Consider the following 18652-nt stretch of genomic DNA (forward strand, 5'->3'; position numbering starts at 1 on the left):
GTATAATTGCTTTACAATGGTGTGTTAGTTTCTGCTTTATAACAGAGTGAATCAGCTATACATATACATATATCCCCGTATCTCTTCCCTCTTGCGTCTCCCTCCCACCCTCCCTATCCCACCCCTCTAGGTGGTCACAAACCACCGAGCTGATCTCCCTGTGCTATGCGGCTGCTTCCCACTAGCTATCTATTTTACATTTGGTAGTGTATATATGTCCATGCCACTCTCTCTTCGTCCCAGCTTACCTAATTTTTTAACTTTTAAATTTTTCTAATTTTTTAAAAATTAGAGTGATTAATCAGATTATCTAGTTTCTTGAATTTAACAATCTATTCTTTCCACACTGACTTGAAATTAGAGGCTTTTCATATACCAAATCCTTAAATATGTTTTTGTTTTAAGGCTTTCTAATCTGTTGTCACATCTGCTAATTATATTGTTTCAATAATTATTTTTAGTTTTATCTTTCTGTTACTATGTATTATAAATATTATAGTGTATTTAAGAGAAAATGTTTATTGCCAGTTGTTGGTTTTTTGTTTTTTGTGTGTGTGTGGTACGCAGGCCTCTCACTGTTGTGGCCTCTCCCGTTGCGGAGCACAGACTCCGGACGCGCAGGCTCAGCGGCCATGGCTTACGGGCCTAGCCGCTCCGCGGCATGTGGGATCTTCCCGGACCGGGGCACGAACCCGTGTCCCCTGCATCGGCAGGCAGACTCTCAACCACTGCGCCACCGGGGAAGCCCTTTTTTTTTTTTTAAAAAAATATTTATTTATTTATTTTGGCTGTGCCAGGTCTTAGTTGTGGCATGGGGACTTCTTAGTTGTGGCATGCCTGTGGGATCTAGTTCCCCGACCAGGGATCGAACCTGGGCCGCCCCCTGCATGGGAAGCGCAGAGTCTTCCCCACCGACCACCAGGGAAGTCCCACCAGTTAAGTTTTGACATGTATTTTTAAAGACTAGAACTTGGTGATATAATGGTAATTTTTAAAACTCAATATTATACAGTGCTCTGCAATGTACTGTAATTATCTTGCAGTATTATTTTGGTGACTTCAATTTGCCACGCGACAAATTTTTAAAGGAACAGATCAAACTGGATGAAGGCTGGGTACCTTTGGAGATAATGATAAAATTTAATAGGTAAAAACCTTTTTAAAATTATAAGATTTTCTGCTAACAGCAAGTGCTACTACTAAGTTTTACAATGCTTTTATATTTTTTTTTTTTGCAGGTTAAACCGTCTAACAACAGACTTTAATGTAATAGTAGAAGCATTGAGCAAATCAAAGGCGGAACTCATGGAAATAAGTGAAGATAAAACTAAAATTAGAAGATCTCCAAGCAAACCCCTCCCTGAAGTGACTGATGAGTATAAAAATGATGTAAAAAACAGATCTGTTTATATTGTAAGTGGGCCTTTAATGCATTTAATTATATCTTAAATTTATTTAGAAAACACATAGGGTGGATAAGAATAAGGGCTCAGGAATCCTAGCTTCACCACTTAGTGTATGTCATTGGGCAATATTCTTAGCCTCTGTAAGCCTTATCTTCATAAATGGGGATAATATTTTTTACCTTATAGAACTGTTGTGAGAATTAAATGAAAAAACCCATATAACATTGGACAAAGTCTTTGACATACATATTGTAAGTACCCAGTGCACATCAACTGTTCTTACTTATCAACAGCTAAACTTGTTAGCTGTTTTCTTTAGCACATTAATTTTTAAGTAGATTTTTTTATTCTGCAAAAATTCAGACATACAGAAGTAGATTGAATATGTAAGGTACCATTATCCAACTTCAACAGTTACTAACGTGATTAATCTTGTTTTATCTTTGGCCTATCGGGATTATTTTGAAGTGAGTCCCAGATAAAGGAGTCACTTCTGTTGCACTAGTCAACAATGGCTCTTAACCAGAGCTATTAAACATTTAAGAGACAGAGAAAGAGAGATATATATTTGCTTCATTTCAAGACACAATAAATCAGAATTTCTGACAAATCGTTTACTTGAGTTGTCATTTGTACATTTCTTCCTACTCTTCACAGAAAGGCTTCCCAGTTGATGCAACCCTTGACGACATAAAAGAATGGTTGGAAGATAAAGGTCAGGTACTAAATATTCAGATGAGAAGAACATTGCACAAAGCATTTAAGGTATGGTTGTGTGATGTAACAGACTTTTTCTAGTAGAAAACTATTTGGGATGTAACTTTAAAAAAACACCCCAACTTTTCTTCCACTTTTAATAGGGATCAATATTTGCTGTATTTGATACCATTGAATCCGCTAAGAAGTTTGTCGAGACCCCTGGCCAGAAATACAAAGACACAGACCTGCTAATACTTTTCAAGTAAGTCAACTTGCTGATGTTTTTTTTTTTTTTGGCCACTTAGTTGTCTGGAATTGACACACTGGGGTAAGGAGTATAGAATAACATTCCCTACAGTAAGACCGGTATTTTTAGTATCCTTAAGGCATCCTTTGAGAAATGCTTGAAGTTTGCTCACTGGAACTACTAGTCCTTTGAGACTGTAAGGAAGTGTTAGGACCTTTTCACGTAATTAATAAGGGAGGTTAGGGCTTCCCTGGTGGCGCAGTGGTTGAGAGTCCGCCTGCCGATGCAGGGGACACAGGTTCGTGCCCCGGTCCAGGAAGATCCCACATGCTGCGGAGCGGCTAGGCCCATGAGCCATGGCTGCTGAGCCTGCGCGTCTGGAGCCTATGCTCTGCAACGGGAGAGGTCACAACAGTGACAGGCCCGCGTAATGCACAAAAAAAAAAAAAAAAAAAAAAAGGGAGGTTAAGTTTTAGTACTTGTTTTGCATGTGAAACTTATAGTTAGGCTTGATGCTAAAATCTGAGCTTTTGGTGTGGTTAGAGAATAAATCACTGTACAATTTTTATCTATTCTTCTCATAATCTATATATGCCTGTATTTTTATACAGTACAAAGGATTATTTAATAGAGATTTGAATCACATTCTTGGTGTGTGTGTGCACCTGTGTGTGTCTAAAAATTAGAACAAACCAGGACATTTTCATGATATAGTTGTAGGGCCATAATCCCCTACTTTTGCATTGCATAGTCTTCTAAATGCTATGTACTAAACCTGATGGACTTAGAGATGCAGTGATAAATCATGCTGTCAGTGTTAAACTCTCAGAAAGATTTTTTTTAACTTGTGATTTTCATAATTGCTCTTATTCTTGGGTCTCAGGGATTTCAGAATTTTTGCTTTTGTGAAATTAACACTAAAAAACTATGAAGCAAAGTAGTTGCATAACTTTTGGTATACTTTCTTTTTTCTATACATGAAAAATGAAAAACAGTATGAGATTCTTAGTGAATATAGGGTTTCTTTTTTGTGGTGATGAAAATGTTCTGAAATTCATTAGTAGTGATGATTGTTGTACAATTCTTAATATACTAAAAGTCATTGAATTATATGCTTTAAAAGAATGAATTTTATGGCATGTGAATTATTTCTTAGTAAAGCTGTTATTTTAAAAAATAAGAGTAACTCCCTTAATGTAGTTTGAATTTATAGGTAATTTTGTTGATAGGGAATGTAACATTCATTCCTGGGCGATGTCTTAAATCATTCAATATAATTTGCAGTCCTCTTTGTTCTCATGAACTTAGCCTTTATATTTTGTGTCATTCAGGGAAGATTACTTTGCCAAAAAAAATGAAGAAAGAAAGCAGAATAAAATAGAAGCTAAATTACGAGCTAAACAGTAAGTATGTTGAGCTAATCATAACATTTTAGTTCCTTAAAGCTTTGACAGGTAAAGTTATTGGTTCTGGGAAGTGAGGCTGATGATGAGCTCTGAAATGAGTACAGTAGGCCTTTCTCTTGCTAATAAAACATTGAGGTCTTAAGCTGCGTTGATAATCTTGGGGCCACATTGTGTTGCACTCTAGCATCAGACAGTCAGAAAGCCTAAGGACTGGCTTTGGTTATTAAGTAGTTTAGTCATCATGCTTAAGGTTAACTTTATCAGGGTTTAATTTTCTCATACATGAAGTAAATGGAAACGTTCTAATGATATTTTTACTTGTAGAGAGCAAGAAGAAAAACAAAAGTTAGCAGAAAATGCTGAAATGGTACGTATATATTACTAAGAAATCTGTAATTCAAATTTAGGAGAATAAAAAGCCTGGGGACTTTTTAAAGAACATATGTAAGAAGTCTACAGTTGTCATAGTACTGAAGTACTAGCCAAATATTGCCTAAAATTATTACTTATCCAGCGCAGTAAGGTTTATATAATAACTAATTATTACTTGCTGGAGAAGTTAAATAAGTTAAAATCAGAAGCCATTGTAGAACAAAGGATGATAAAGGAAAATGCACCAACTGCTTAAACTATTTAAACTTATACTACTTCAAAATAGCATTTTAGTTTCTAGATTATTCCTTATATATATATAGAGAGAGAGAGAGAGAGAGAGAGGGGGAGGGAGAGAGAGAGAGAGAGAGAGAGAGAGAGAGAGAAGGGGGGGTATATGCCATTTCAGGTTTGTGGTTGCTTTTAAGAAACTTTTATCACCTTATATATTTTTATAGAAATCTCTAGAAGAAAAGATTGGCTGCTTGCTGAAATTCTCGGGGGACTTAGATGATCAGACATGTAGAGAAGATTTGCATATCCTTTTCTCAAATCATGGTGAAATAAAATGGATAGACTTTGTCAGAGGAGCCAAAGAGGTTTGGAAATATTCATATGCTTTTTACCACTCAGTTTAAAAATTCATAGAAACTTATCTTTTAGAAGATGACATTAGTAGAAGAAAGCAGTTTTTTGTTAGTATGTTTATGAAAATAGTTTCTACTTGTTCATTTACTTTGCTTTATTATTGCTGTAACTGGATTTCTGATATTTTCTGAATTGTGCTATAAATAACTGTTGGAATTAGTGACTTCAAGTTTTTTTAATAACTTCCTGATGTTCAGCAAAATTCCCTGGCCTTTGTTTTCTGTCTTTGGTATAGGGAATAATTCTGTTTAAAGAAAAAGCTAAGGAAGCACTGGATAAAGCAAAAGACGCAAATAATGGTAACCTACAATTAAGGAACAAAGAGGTCACCTGGGAAGTACTAGAAGGAGATGTGGAAAAAGAAGCATTGAAAAAAATAATAGAAGATCAACAAGAATCCCTAAACAAATGGAAGTCAAAAGGTCATTAATTCTGATTTTCTTTGACTATTTAACTCATTTGCTTGGGTAAAAATTTTAATTGGTGTTAAAAGACATTGACAAGAGGTTTAAAACATTACGGGTTTCTCAATTTTGTCTCTACAGGTCGCAGATTTAAAGGAAAAGGAAAGGGAAATAAAGCTGCCCAGATTGGCTCTGCTAAAGGAAAAGTACAGTTTCAGGGCAAGAAAACTAAATTTGATAGTGATGATGAACATGATGAAAATGGTGCATCTAGTAAGTTTTTTTTATGTCCTTTGGTACTTTGATGAGAAATTATTTGTGGGAGAGAACAGCAATGTGGTTTTACAACTTCTGTGTAAGTGATATTCTCAGATTGTGATTGACCTTGGTTATGCTATTTTACATGTGGAAAACAAAGATGTTTGGAAGCTAAGTTTAGAGAGCAAGTCCGTACTAAAGGAAAAGCTTTTTCTCATTGGTGTAGGAAAGTTGTTGCTAAGCTGTTTAAACAATTATTTTTTATAGTTATGCTCAATATTAAAATAGAGTAATGCTTACATGAACTTAACAAAAATTAATTGTCATTGTGTAGGACCAGTAAAAAGAGCAAGAGAAGAAACAGACAAAGAAGAAGAACCTGCATCAAAACAACAGAAAACAGAAAATGGTGCCGGAGACCAGTAATTTAGTAAACATTTTTTATTCATTTTAATTAGATTTTAAGCTGCTTTTGTCTTTGGAGGCTTTTAAAAAGAAAACCGAATTAGGTCCACTTCAATGTCCACCTGTAAGAAAGGAAAATTTTTTTGTTTAACTTGTCTTTTTTTGTTGTTATTGTTATCAAAGTGAGTATTTTTTTATGTATAATTCTGTTTGTGTTCTTTCAGATTATTCAAATATCAAAAGAAACATTCTTCCACTAAATTGCCTTTGTAATATGAGAATGTATTAGTACAAAGTAATAAAATGCATACTGCATAAAAATAAAATTAGTTTATTTTTTATTTTTGTGCCCAAAGTATTTGAGAATTTATCTTAAACCAGCATATTGGCTTTTGTGGTTATAGGCCCATCCCAGAGTTAAGTATTTATCTTCTAGGCTGGCTTTCTGTATTCACTCAAGCAACTTGATAACATTAGAAATAATTACTTACTGTGAAGTTTCTCAGTACTGAATGTAGATAAACCAGAATCAAGAGACTTACTGATTTTCTTTTATGAAACTTGTATGATGCCGGCAGGTCATATCGTAGCTCTACAAAACAAAAGCCACCTAAGGGTAAAAATTATACTTCCAAATGTTTACCGCCCTTGACTTTAAAAAAAAAAAAAAAAATTAAGGAAGTACTAGATGCTGATAAGCCAGACGTTTTAGAGCTGTCACTTAATTTATCCAGGACTGATTTGATATATCCCCACAATAAGCCATGGCAAACTGAGGCTGGCATTTGTTTTGGTCATTTATATAAAAATTTGAGATTATGGGGAAGAGTATAGAAGGTTAACAAGTGGACAAAAAAGTACATCCTATGAAAATATGATAGTATCTTCCTATTTTTAATTTCCTAAATAATCTATAGCTACCAATTGCATAACAACCATGCTTATTTTGAAAATTTCCGGTTTGGATTTTAGTAATGGTAGTAAGTAGCTAATTATTTTCCTACTGAGCTCTCAAATGAAAAACCACTTTTCATATTCTTTTCTTCTAAAGGATAATGTAGGTTCTCAAAACTTAGCACTGATCAACTTTAGAGGGATGGTAGTAAGTCTACCTACCTATGCTTCGTATTTTGCAACGAATTCTAACTCTCTAAATCACAGCTTTCAACTTTTAATGTGCAATCAAATCACCTTCATATCAAATCAAATCCTGTTCAAATGCAGATTATAATTCAGTAGGTCTGGGTGCAGCCTGAAATTCTTCAAGTCTGACAAGCTCCCAAGGGATGTCAATGCTGATGGTCCACATTTGAGGACCACACTTGGAGTAAGCAGCAAGGCTCTGGCTTGGTGTGCTACTACTGGAACTGTTCTAAGGTCTGCATGTTGCATATTATAATACCTTAAACTAGGTAAGGAATGACAATACTGAATATACTAGGAAGACAGACTTTTACACATTACTAATTATTATGAAGGCAATAGATCTAGTTATGTGGTTAACACTATTAGTACTAATCCAGTCAGTTTATTATTGTGTAAAAAAATTTCCCCCTTGTACTCTTATTTCAGGCTTTTCATAATTACTTGGATTATAGTTAGCTTCTAGTTACATGCTTTTCCCATTTTGATGTTTGTGAATATTATCCAGTTTACTAATAAAAATGTATCAAACATGATTTACATGGTGTGGATGATTCTATTCTATCCCCCACTAAAAAAATTAAAAGCTTCATGTTATTTGACTCCAGGGACAGTTAGAAAGTTGAAACAGAAGGGTAATTCAGGCATAATCTGGTGGTATTTTCCAGGAATGAATTTCAGACTAAGGCCTGACAAACTCTAAGCCCAAGCTCTTAAGTCACTGTGATGATTATAATGTTCTGTCTGAGCCTGGAAAGAACAAATACTGGGTGCCATTAAAAGTTTTCAGTAAAATGCATAAATTGGGACAGTCTTGGGCAAACTCTGATACCCTGCCTTTACTCCATTTCCAACCCACTACCAACCACACACATTTTGCCACACTAAAATACATGTTCTACAATATCTTTTCTCAGCACATGTAAAATTTCTGGTTAGGCTAATGCCTGTTGGCCTTCTTAGATAATTAGGATTGAGATTTGTTTATGAGAAACATAATTGTCTTACCTGCAATAATATCTATCTTGATTTTCCATTCTGCAGCTTTCTTTTGAATATGCTGAACATAAAATAACATGTTAATGTGAGCTGATCTTTAAAGAGTTTTTTAAAAATTGCTTTTTACTAATGTTTGTAAGTTTTCAAGCTTTTAAAATTTCATTAGAATTTAGACCCTTAAAATTTTTTCAACTGGATGAATAATATTTTGAAAATACAAAACCAAGCCATTTAATAATCTGAGCCAAATTACATAATTATATTCAAGTAATAAAGCTATTATTTCAGAAGTGCATCAAAGTAAATAATGTACTCATGGTTTCTGCAGCATTATTTAATCAATATATACAGGTTGGGTTTCCCTGGTGGCGCAGTGGTTGAGAGTCTGCCTGCCGATGCAGGGGACACGGGTTCGTGCCCCGGTCCGGGAAGATCCCACATGCCGCAGAGCGGCTAGGCCCGTAAGCCATGGCCGCTGAGCCTGCGCGTCCAGAGCCTGTGCTTCGCAACGGGAGAGGCCACAACAGTGAGAGGCCCGCGTACCGCAAAAAAATATATATATATACAGGTATCCTAGAAACCATTCAGCAGAGATCTATGTCCGTGAGCAATTCAGTGGCATTATGGTACAGAGGTTAAGGACATGGTTTCTGGAACCAGACAGCCTGCATTTGAACTGAAGTTCTATTAGCTATGTCACCCTGAGCAAATTAACACAATTTTTGTGTGCCTCAGTTCCCTCATCCGTTAAACGAGGATGATAATGGTATCTCATCAGATTGTTGCAGAATGTGAAAAGTGCTTTGAACTGTGGTGGCTTACAGAGCAAGTACTAAATGTTAGCTATTTATAGGTCTAAGAATTTTGAACCACTTAATAAAATTTTTGATTGCTAATTTGTTATAAAACTTGCTTTATGAATTAAAATATATACACAACACTCCAACATAATAAAAATGGAAAAAAAGTTGCCCATAATCCCCTAAGTAAATTTTATGCATAATTTTCTAGAACTACTGTAGTAGAGATAGCACTATTTGGTATAAGCATTTTGTTCATGTTGGTAGTGTTCACAGTACTCAAACTGATTGATAAAATACTCAATTATCCCTATGTTTGAGGTTCAAATATTTCTATTATAAACAATACTGACAATATGTTTGTGCTTGTAGTCTGTTCTTGAATTTAATAAATAATCCCAGTTCTGGGCATATTTTTTCCCCTACTTTGAGATCTAAAATTTCTGTATAAGGATATAGACTTTAATACAAATAATATTATAATTTAATGGAATCCTAGGATCCTTGGTAAATTTTTTAGAAATAAAATATGATGACATTTCTTTGCTATCTGAGCCCTAAGATTAGTGAAAGAGGTTTTAGATGTTAGATTTTACAATGGAATGTGGTTGGTTCTGGCAGAGATGTCAAAGAATAAATGGGGTAAGCTTGGGATAAACACTGAAAGAACAGTGCCTGGCCTACCTACTTTGCTTTAGCTATAAGCCAAGAACTAAATTCTCACAACGCCTAATGAAAGAAGATATGGCAACAGCCGTAAGAGTCATCCAGATCATTAACGTATCTGCCAAGATAACGCTTATATTTTACCTAAGTATTTCTATCAAAAAATTCTATCAAATGCACCTCTATTATGAATAGAGGGCCAAGCACTTTGAAAAGACAACGGTCTACAGTTAAGGGGTCTGAGGTAAGCTTCAATAACAATATTACTAGTTATATAGAATACTTAAACAAAATTATAAAGCTTAGAGCAGATATATCTATAGCATAAACTAAGGACTGTCTTAGTATTAGAAGTTCATTATCATACCTCCTTCACAGTATGCACAATACACAACCAGATTAATTTCTCAAATTATTTAGTTGCTGTGCTAATGGAAATACTTCCACACTGCCAAAATAAAAATGGATTTAAGTAAATATTTGCTTAAAATTCTATTAAGCGGATCAAGCCAATGCTGATACTGCTGCCTCCTGGTGGTGGAACATGGCAATACCAAACAAACAGTGAAGATGGAGTTCCTTGGTAATGTGACTACAGGAATTCATTCAATTAATTAGACTTTGCTGCTTAACTGCACTTTTTTTTGGCATATTTTACTTGGTTTCCATGAACTGTATATCGGTAATATAAAATTTATGTTATGCCAAACTGCAGAAGAGTTCATAGCAGGCCTGACTGCTTATCCTTAGAAAGGTCTACATGTTAAGTTTGGCCTTTGGCTAGAGTATGGGAACTTAGATTTTGGGAGAGTTTCCACTCCCCATCCCTTAATAATAGTGGCTCACTGTGCTTAAAATGTTTATGCTGAGTACCTGTTTTGTTACTGGGAGTCTGGAATTTGGGTATGTGCCAGGCAGGGGGTGCCTATGTGATGAGTACCCAATAAAATCCCTTGGCACCAAGATTCCAATGACCTTCCCTGGGTGACAACATTTCACATGCCTTGTCACAAAACTTCTTTGCTGGAAGAATTAAGTGCATCCTGTATGACTTCACTGGGAGAGAACTCTGGAAGCTTGCACCTGGTTTCTCCTGGACTGTGACCAATGCACCTTTCCCTTTGCTAATTTTGCTCTGTATCCTTTAGCTGTAATAAATCCCAGTCAAGAGTATGACGATATGCTTAGTCCTATGAGACTTCCTTGTGAATCATCAAACCTGAAGATGATCTTGGGGACCTCCTCAACACAGGCTTTTTAGATACCAATAATTCCTAGTGTTTGTTTTCACTTACTGAATGGGGATTTATTTACCAGTAAAGTCATGTTGTGTTCTGCTGCTTACCTGCAGGTACCACTACTAATTGTTTAACAGTATACAGGCATACCTCGGAGACATTACAGGTTTGGTTCCAGACCACCGCTATAAAGTGAATATCACAAGAGTGAGTCACCTGAATTTTTTTGTTTCCCAGTGCATATAAACGTTCTGTTTACACTATACTGTAGTCTATTAAGTGTGCAATACTTTATTGCTAAACAATGCCAAAACAATTACAATAGTAATATCAAAGATCACAGATCACCATAACAAATATAATAAAAAAGTTAGGAATACTGCAAGAATTACCAAAACATGACACAGACACAGAGTGAGCAAATGCTATTGGAAAGATGGTGCTGACAGACTTGCTTGATGCAGGGTGGCCACAAACATTCAATTTGTAAAAAATGCATTACCTACATAGTGCAATAAAGCAAATGGCAATAAAACAAGGTATGCCTGTATATATTTTTAGCTATGTAATTTTATATATTTTTAAAGGTTATTAGATTACCATATATTCATAATTTGTTTCCAACTGAACTCCTGTACCCTGCATTTATACAAATAAAATATTTCTCCTACGAAACTACTTTAAAATCTCTTAATACGTGTCTGATTTAAAATAATAACAGCTAACATGACAATTGCCAGACACTATTTAAGTGCTTTATAAATATTAACTCATTTAATCCTCACACCAACCCTGCAAAGTATAAGGTGCTCTTAGTTCCTCATGCCTAAGAGTATAGGTGAGTACAGGGTAGGTGATGAAAATGAACTCAAGTACCTTGACCAAGATAAGACAGCTGGGAAGCAGCAGAGCTCAGATTTGAATCTAGGTAGGCTGGCTCTATAGTCTGTGTTCTTGATCACTGTGTTAAACTGACACTAAAAAAAGGTACCGCCCCACCCCCAATTTTCTGGAATACATCCTACACAGCCTTATGTGTTATGTGCTGACAGTGAAGAACAACGGAAGAAGTGGGTTCTGAACTCAGATCAGTTTAGCCTCCCAGGCTCAGTGTTCTGAAAAACCAGGCCGCCCTTGCCTCCCTTATGCACACCAGCCACACCAGGACACTGGGATGCACCAACCAGGGCTTACGCAGGCAAACCAGGACATACTGGAACCACTGTTACACCTACTCCTCTATTCCTGAATTATGTAATCACTCTCCTGTTAACAGCTCCTGCCTGAACAAACCTTTGACAAAATAAAGCTAATCACAAATGCTAGCTAGTTAAAGGGAAAATTTATTTTCTAAGTGCCAGATGTTTTAAAAGTTCAGGAGAATTAGATACCCTGGTATTTAGTATTCAAAGTAAATCCTTAAAATACTGTCATGAATTTAAAAATAAATGACACAGAATATTATGATGATTTGAACTTACTTCTCTTACACTATACTGTAGTCTATTAAGTGTGCAATACTTTATTGCTAAACAATGCCAAAACAATTACAATAGTAATATCAAAGATCACAGATCACCATAACAAATATAATAAAAAAGTTAGGAATACTGCAAGAATTACCAAAACATGACACAGACACAGAGTGAGCAAATGCTATTGGAAAGATGGTGCTGACAGACTTGCTTGATGCAGGGTGGCCACAAACATTCAATTTGTAAAAAATGCATTACCTACATAGTGCAATAAAGCAAATGGCAATAAAACAAGGTATGCCTGTATATATTTTTAGCTATGTAATTTTATATATTTTTAAAGGTTATTAGATTACCATATATTCATAATTTGTTTCCAACTGAACTCCTGTACCCTGCATTTATACAAATAAAATATTTCTCCTACGAAACTACTTTAAAATCTCTTAATACGTGTCTGATTTAAAATAATAACAGCTAACATGACAATTGCCAGACACTATTTAAGTGCTTTATAAATATTAACTCATTTAATCCTCACACCAACCCTGCAAAGTATAAGGTGCTCTTAGTTCCTCATGCCTAAGAGTATAGGTGAGTACAGGGTAGGTGATGAAAATGAACTCAAGTACCTTGACCAAGATAAGACAGCTGGGAAGCAGCAGAGCTCAGATTTGAATCTAGGTAGGCTGGCTCTATAGTCTGTGTTCTTGATCACTGTGTTAAACTGACACTAAAAAAAGGTACCGCCCCACCCCCAATTTTCTGGAATACATCCTACACAGCCTTATGTGTTATGTGCTGACAGTGAAGAACAACGGAAGAAGTGGGTTCTGAACTCAGATCAGTTTAGCCTCCCAGGCTCAGTGTTCTGAAAAACCAGGCCGCCCTTGCCTCCCTTATGCACACCAGCCACACCAGGACACTGGGATGCACCAACCAGGGCTTACGCAGGCAAACCAGGACATACTGGAACCACTGTTACACCTACTCCTCTATTCCTGAATTATGTAATCACTCTCCTGTTAACAGCTCCTGCCTGAACAAACCTTTGACAAAATAAAGCTAATCACAAATGCTAGCTAGTTAAAGGGAAAATTTATTTTCTAAGTGCCAGATGTTTTAAAAGTTCAGGAGAATTAGATACCCTGGTATTTAGTATTCAAAGTAAATCCTTAAAATACTGTCATGAATTTAAAAATAAATGACACAGAATATTATGATGATTTGAACTTACTTCTCTAGTTGAGGATTTGTGTAAAGAATATACTGCTGTTCTTGCCATTTCCAAAGCAGTCTTTAGAAAGGCCATATCTGTCCCTGTTAAGAGTAGAAAAAGCTCCTATTTACATTATATACCTGTTATCAAAATAGACGATTAAAGGAATACTAGGTATTTAGAAACATTTTTTTCCAAACTCCAAAATAGCCATTTCAAATTCTTTCTGTAACAAGACAGGGTACAAATAACCAAGACATCTAAATATCTTTTAAGGTTGATGGAATAAAACCAGAATTATACTGTCTCGTTTAAATGAGGCTAAAGTAAAAATTTTAATATTATATTCCAAATTAACAACTTTCAAAGAGGGCAGAAGCAGGGCTTCCCTGGTGGCGCAGTGGATAAGAATCCGCCTGCCAATGCAAGGGACACGGGTTCGATCCCTGGTATGGGAAGATCCCACATGCCGTGGAGCAAATAGGCCCGTGCGCCACAACCACTGAAGCCTGCGCGCCTACAGCCCGCACACGCGACAAAGAGTAGTCCCCGCTCACTGCAACTAGAGAAAGCCCGTGCACAGCAACATAGACCCAACACAGCCATAAATAAATTAATTAATTTTTTTAAAAAAAGAGGGGGCTTCCCTGGTGGCGCAGTGGTTGAGAGTCCTCCTGCCGATGCAGGGGATACGGGTTCGTGCCCCGGTCCAGGAAGATCCCACATGCCGCGGAGCGGCTGGGCCCGCGTACCGCAAAAAAAAAAAAAGGCAGAAGCAAACAAGTAAAGTAGTAATCAGAATGGTGGGGGCAGATGGAGGGAGGACTTTTTAAACTATGCGTGTCTTTTCCTCTTCTTACCCTCCTTGCCCCCAAAATACATAAAATAAATAGCCACAGTGAGTCACTGATGGACACATGTTGAAACCTTCAAATGTTGAGACCTTAAAAAGAGGTTCTAAAAACATAAAAGCCTTTATAGGATTCATACTCATTCATAAGGGTTAGGTAAATCATTCTAGAAAGCAGATGAAGAATAAGTAATAAGTGGATAAATTTGTTCACTTAGCACAAACTTATGAAAACAAAGATTGAAAAATTCAATTCCCTAGCCATGCATTAAACAAACTGAAATTCAAAGTGTAATAACTATACAGGTAAGAGATTGGTTTATTTAATGAAGTGATAAAATCACTTAACCCAAACAATCAATGAGAAAATGGTTTTTAAAACTTGCTTTTCTACAAAGACACCAGTACACATGATTCTTATTACTAACCTTTATTATTTTTGGTCCCAAAGGGAGGATTCATAATTACTGTATCAAATGACTTGGACATTCTGTTAGATAATGAGCACACATCACATTGAACCATGTCAACATTTGTTAACTCAAACTCTTCTACATTCCTATTAAATATTTCCAATGCATCTTCATCTATGTCAAATCCAACACACAACCTATAAATATAAAACACAAAGTGACTACTACTTAAAGCTCCCCAGTCAAAACAACAACAAAACCAAAACCATGTACCTTTTAAACCCAACTGACCAAGTGACAGTGAGTGTTGTCTTTTAACAGCATGATTTGCCAAACTGTCAGGGGTTGGAAACTCAGGTTCATATAAAAGAGGGGCATATGACTTCTGCTGTTACTGTTTTTTGTTGTTTTTTTTTTAGTTTGTTTTGATGTTCTGCCCATTCTAAACGTACTCAGTATTAGATTCTTGCTCCTCTCATCTCACACTATAGAGTCCCATAAATATAAATCAGTTGATTTTGTTTACTCTTCTTATTAAAACCATCCCATACCCAAATAGTATGTACTGGATCACATACCCTGCTCCCAGCATTGCAGTTCCGATGCTAAGTACTCCACAGCCACATCCTAGATCTGCAACCACTTTATTTTCAATGTCATCATATGTGTTATGAATTGTATAGAGCATACATGCTGAATGATCAAAAAAAAAACATATTAAGGAATAAGTAGGCAAGTTGATGAACAAAATCCAATTTGTGCAAATGACTCTTTGTAAAACAATTTCTTATCTTGCATTATTTAGACCTCCCCTAAATCGTATTCCAGATTATTAAAAAATAGTAAGGTATAATAACTTGGTACATAGTAAGGATAATAACAGATACCAGTGGTTCCCCCAAGCTAGTCTCTGCTGACAATGTCAAGAATGACAAAACTTTGAGGTAAAATGAGAAAAATAAGGTCAAAATGTTTTATTTTTCCTCAACCTGTTCAAAACATTGCCATACACATATACATATTAACAATTTTTCTTTGATGTTGAAATATCACTTTTATGAAAGGATGGTAAGAGTAAATAGGTTTAAAAAATGTCTTTCCTTGTCAAAATATAGACCTGGGAACCCTATATCAGTTTCCAAAATTGTTGTGAAATTTTACTGATCTTTGAAATCTGTAAGTCTGGGAACCACTAATACTGAACAAGCATTAACATTAAAACAGAACTTTTTTTGCAGCAAGTTTGTCACCATAACACAGGTACTGTAAATTCAAGCTAGAATGGGAAAGGAAAAGACCGACATCCACAATATAGCCTTTAGACGCGTATATTCACACACATATATTCATGATCTACAGACACATGTAACTACTAATGAGACCTGATAAGAGAACTATTGAGAAGCAGAACAGAAGCTGCTGAGATAAGAAAGGGATCTTTCAAATACACGAAGGTTGGGGCTATACTGAAGGTTAAGCATGAGTAACTTCACTGATATCTCCCTGTGGATATCTGAACCCACCAAGGGCTGCTGGCCATCACTGATGCCCCAGGATCCAGAGGTTTTATCAAAAACACAATTACAGGGATGTGTCAGGCTGTGCTGTTCTGATTATTGCTGCAGGTGTTAGTGACTTTGAAGCTAGTATCTCAAAGAATTAGCACAACCATGTGTATGTTACACGCTGGCTTTGAAACAACTGATTGTTATTTGGAAAAAAAAAAAAAGGATTCCACTAAGAAACCCTGCACCCAGAAGACATTAAAGAAATCATTATCTAAATTGAGATAACTGGTCTTACCTCAGACACAATTTTGTGCAGTTTTTGGTTGGAATTATGACAACATGTTGGGAGTTAAGTGCAGGTATACTTTTTCCTTGACTTTCTTTGGCAGCTTAGAAACAGAACTATGTTGAAGTTAGGGGGACTCCTTGCAGATGTTCCCAACAACTTAATTTTCCTAAGACTCCCTCAATGACTTTGGTAATATGCTTATTAAATATAAATGGCTTTTCCTGTGTTCTTTTACTTCCAGTATCAATCTCTCACATCTAGCAACACTGCTGATTCTCCGATCATTTAAAATTGAAATGCATCCTCATCTTTAATATAGCACCTATTATGCATTTGTTAAAACTCAGTCCTTCCACTACCAACTCTAGTATTCATTTCTAGGGCAGAGTATAGCGCGTAGGAATCCTCGTACTGGCAATTCGTTACACCAGGAAATGGATCCTTATTTAGCAGTATTTACTGAGCTCCTGAGTGGTACCAGGAACTCTTCTAGGCTCTGGGAATTGTGTGAACAAGACCAGCACATTTTTGCCCTCAAGGAGTTAATAGTGTAATAAGATTAACAAACACATTAAAAAGTGTCTGACAGTGTTGAGGGGTATGCAGAAAAACAAACAGTAAAACGATAGAGTGTCTCGTGCGTGGGATGTTTTCAGGTGCAATGTCAAGGAAGTCCTGTCTAATGCAACGTGAAATATTAGAGCAGAATTCCTCTAGACTTTCTCTGTATCCAAATAACTGTTCTATTTTCACAATGGAGTGGGTAGACAGGACTAACCTTAGAGACAAGGGCATGGTCAGCAACCGCCCTACCTGCAATGTGCGGCCTGGTTGGATACTGTTCTAGAAGAAGCTTGGGCTTTTCGAATCCATCCACTTGTTGCAGGCGACTCTCTAGTTCCTTAAGCCTTACTTTCTTCATGTTTTAAAAAGTGTGCGTTCGCAGAGCTTAACGGCACTGGATCTGCAGAGAAACCTACTTCACCTGGATCTCCCCGCCAACTCCGATACCCCGCCCCTTTTTCAGGGCCGCGGGCTGAGGGCCAGGCTGGGAACGCAGGGCGCGAAAGGTACACCCGGCTCAGGCGGTTCTCGCTCTCCTCCCCGCGCCAGCGGTGGGCAGAGTCCTCGGCCAGCCTTCGGTCCGCCTCCAGGGTACCCCGCGCCGAGACTAGACTGGAGTCGCCGAGGGATGCCCACACCCCGTCTCCGCACTTCCAGAGGCTTCTCTGCCTTGGCCGGGACCGGAAGCGCCGTCACGCACGCGCACACGCGTCCGCCATCCAGCGGCCCCACGCCGAGCTGCAACCGCGGCCGCGCGCACGGGTTCCGATGGCAGCCGAGCGCTTCCTTCGCCTCAACAGCGGTGCAGTCGGCGCCCTCAGGAAAGCCCGCCCTTCTCGCCCCGCAGGGGCCGGCCCCCTCCACCTGTCGCGTGGACATTACCGTCTAGTTTTTCCTTGAGTACCGTCAGGTCCTTGAAGGAAGTGGGGAGAAAGAGGGTGAAGGTGAGGGTGAAAGTCACGGTCGATTTGTTTTAATGCCCACTGTGGTCCTTTCTGCCTCCTGTCTCCCAAGCTCCCTCTCAAAGAGTAGCAACCTCCACTCACCTTTGATTTCTTTGCCATTCGCATGCCCTGCTTTGTTTCCTTTTTAGGTCAACTGTGTCACTTACCTCAGCTCTTACAGCGTGGTGATGTCCGAGAAGCCCAAGCAAGAGAGTTTAGATTAAGGAATGGGAAGTGGTGTCAAAAGAAGTTAGGCTTTCATAGAGTAGGGGCAGAAGCTGAGTTGTCGCGGATGGAGAACTAAATGGAAGTTAAGGAATTAGAAAGAGAAAATGGGAACAATTCTTAAGAAAAGTGGCTAAGAGGAGTGAGAATGGCTGATGCTTAGTAAGGTTGGGAGAAGTCTTTTATTTATTTATATTTTAACTGATAGAAGGATTTGTGAACATACCTAAATTCGGACAGAATAGAGGTAGTTGAAAGGCAGGGGTTCAAAACGTAAGAAAGAGGATATTGGATGGAGTTAGGATCCTGAGAAGGAATGATCGATCCAGTGCTTAAGTGAAAGGATTGCCCTTAATTTGGGGAATGGACCCTTGTTTTCATTATCAAAGGAAGGGGAAAAAAAGGAGTGGATGGGGCTTCCCTGGTGGCGCAGTGGTTGAGAGTCCGCCTGCCAATGCAGGGGACACGGGTTCG

General features: G+C 37.4%; 2 protein-coding genes across 9 annotated transcripts in view; one reads left to right on the forward strand and one right to left on the reverse strand.

Moving 5' to 3' along the window:
- The window catches only part of SSB (small RNA binding exonuclease protection factor La), a 14847-nt gene extending 8681 nt beyond the window's left edge, over positions 1-6166 (forward strand). The window contains exons 3-12 of one of the 2 annotated variants that reach the window (XM_007109847.3): positions 1044-1147; positions 1239-1413; positions 2064-2171; positions 2267-2367; positions 3684-3755; positions 4083-4125; positions 4589-4729; positions 5014-5200; positions 5324-5455; positions 5775-6166. In XM_007109847.3, coding sequence (XP_007109909.1) covers positions 1044-1147; positions 1239-1413; positions 2064-2171; positions 2267-2367; positions 3684-3755; positions 4083-4125; positions 4589-4729; positions 5014-5200; positions 5324-5455; positions 5775-5866 — 1155 coding nt within the window. In that variant the 3' untranslated portion in view covers positions 5867-6166. The remainder of the gene's footprint in view (positions 1-1043; positions 1148-1238; positions 1414-2063; positions 2172-2266; positions 2368-3683; positions 3756-4082; positions 4126-4588; positions 4730-5013; positions 5201-5323; positions 5456-5774) is intronic. The other variant, XM_007109848.4, reaches the window with a different exon arrangement.
- Positions 5906-17674, reverse strand: METTL5 (methyltransferase 5, N6-adenosine). Of its 7 annotated transcripts, XR_008618665.1 has the most exons (8): positions 17259-17674; positions 15227-15341; positions 14664-14845; positions 13404-13486; positions 10842-10876; positions 7997-8048; positions 6388-6437; positions 5935-5967 (listed from the first exon to the last, which is right to left on the reverse strand). XR_008618665.1 is itself a non-coding variant. In XM_007109846.4 (7 exons), the coding sequence occupies exons 1-7, from the start codon at positions 17365-17367 to the stop codon at positions 5929-5931; spliced, it is 630 nt and encodes a 209-aa protein (XP_007109908.1). In that variant the 5' UTR covers positions 17368-17670; the 3' UTR covers positions 5906-5928. The 7 variants fall into 7 exon arrangements, 6 of the variants coding, with proteins under 6 accessions (XP_007109908.1, XP_023978018.1, XP_023978021.1 ...); XM_007109846.4 differs by lacking the exon at positions 10842-10876 and having other exon boundaries at positions 5906-5967; positions 17259-17670; XM_055088433.1 differs by lacking the exon at positions 5935-5967 and having other exon boundaries at positions 6351-6437.
- Positions 17675-18652: the final 978 nt, after the last annotated feature.

This window comes from Physeter macrocephalus, chromosome 2 (genome assembly GCF_002837175.3).
Source record: "Physeter macrocephalus isolate SW-GA chromosome 2, ASM283717v5, whole genome shotgun sequence".
Lineage (NCBI taxonomy): Eukaryota > Metazoa > Chordata > Mammalia > Artiodactyla > Physeteridae > Physeter > Physeter macrocephalus.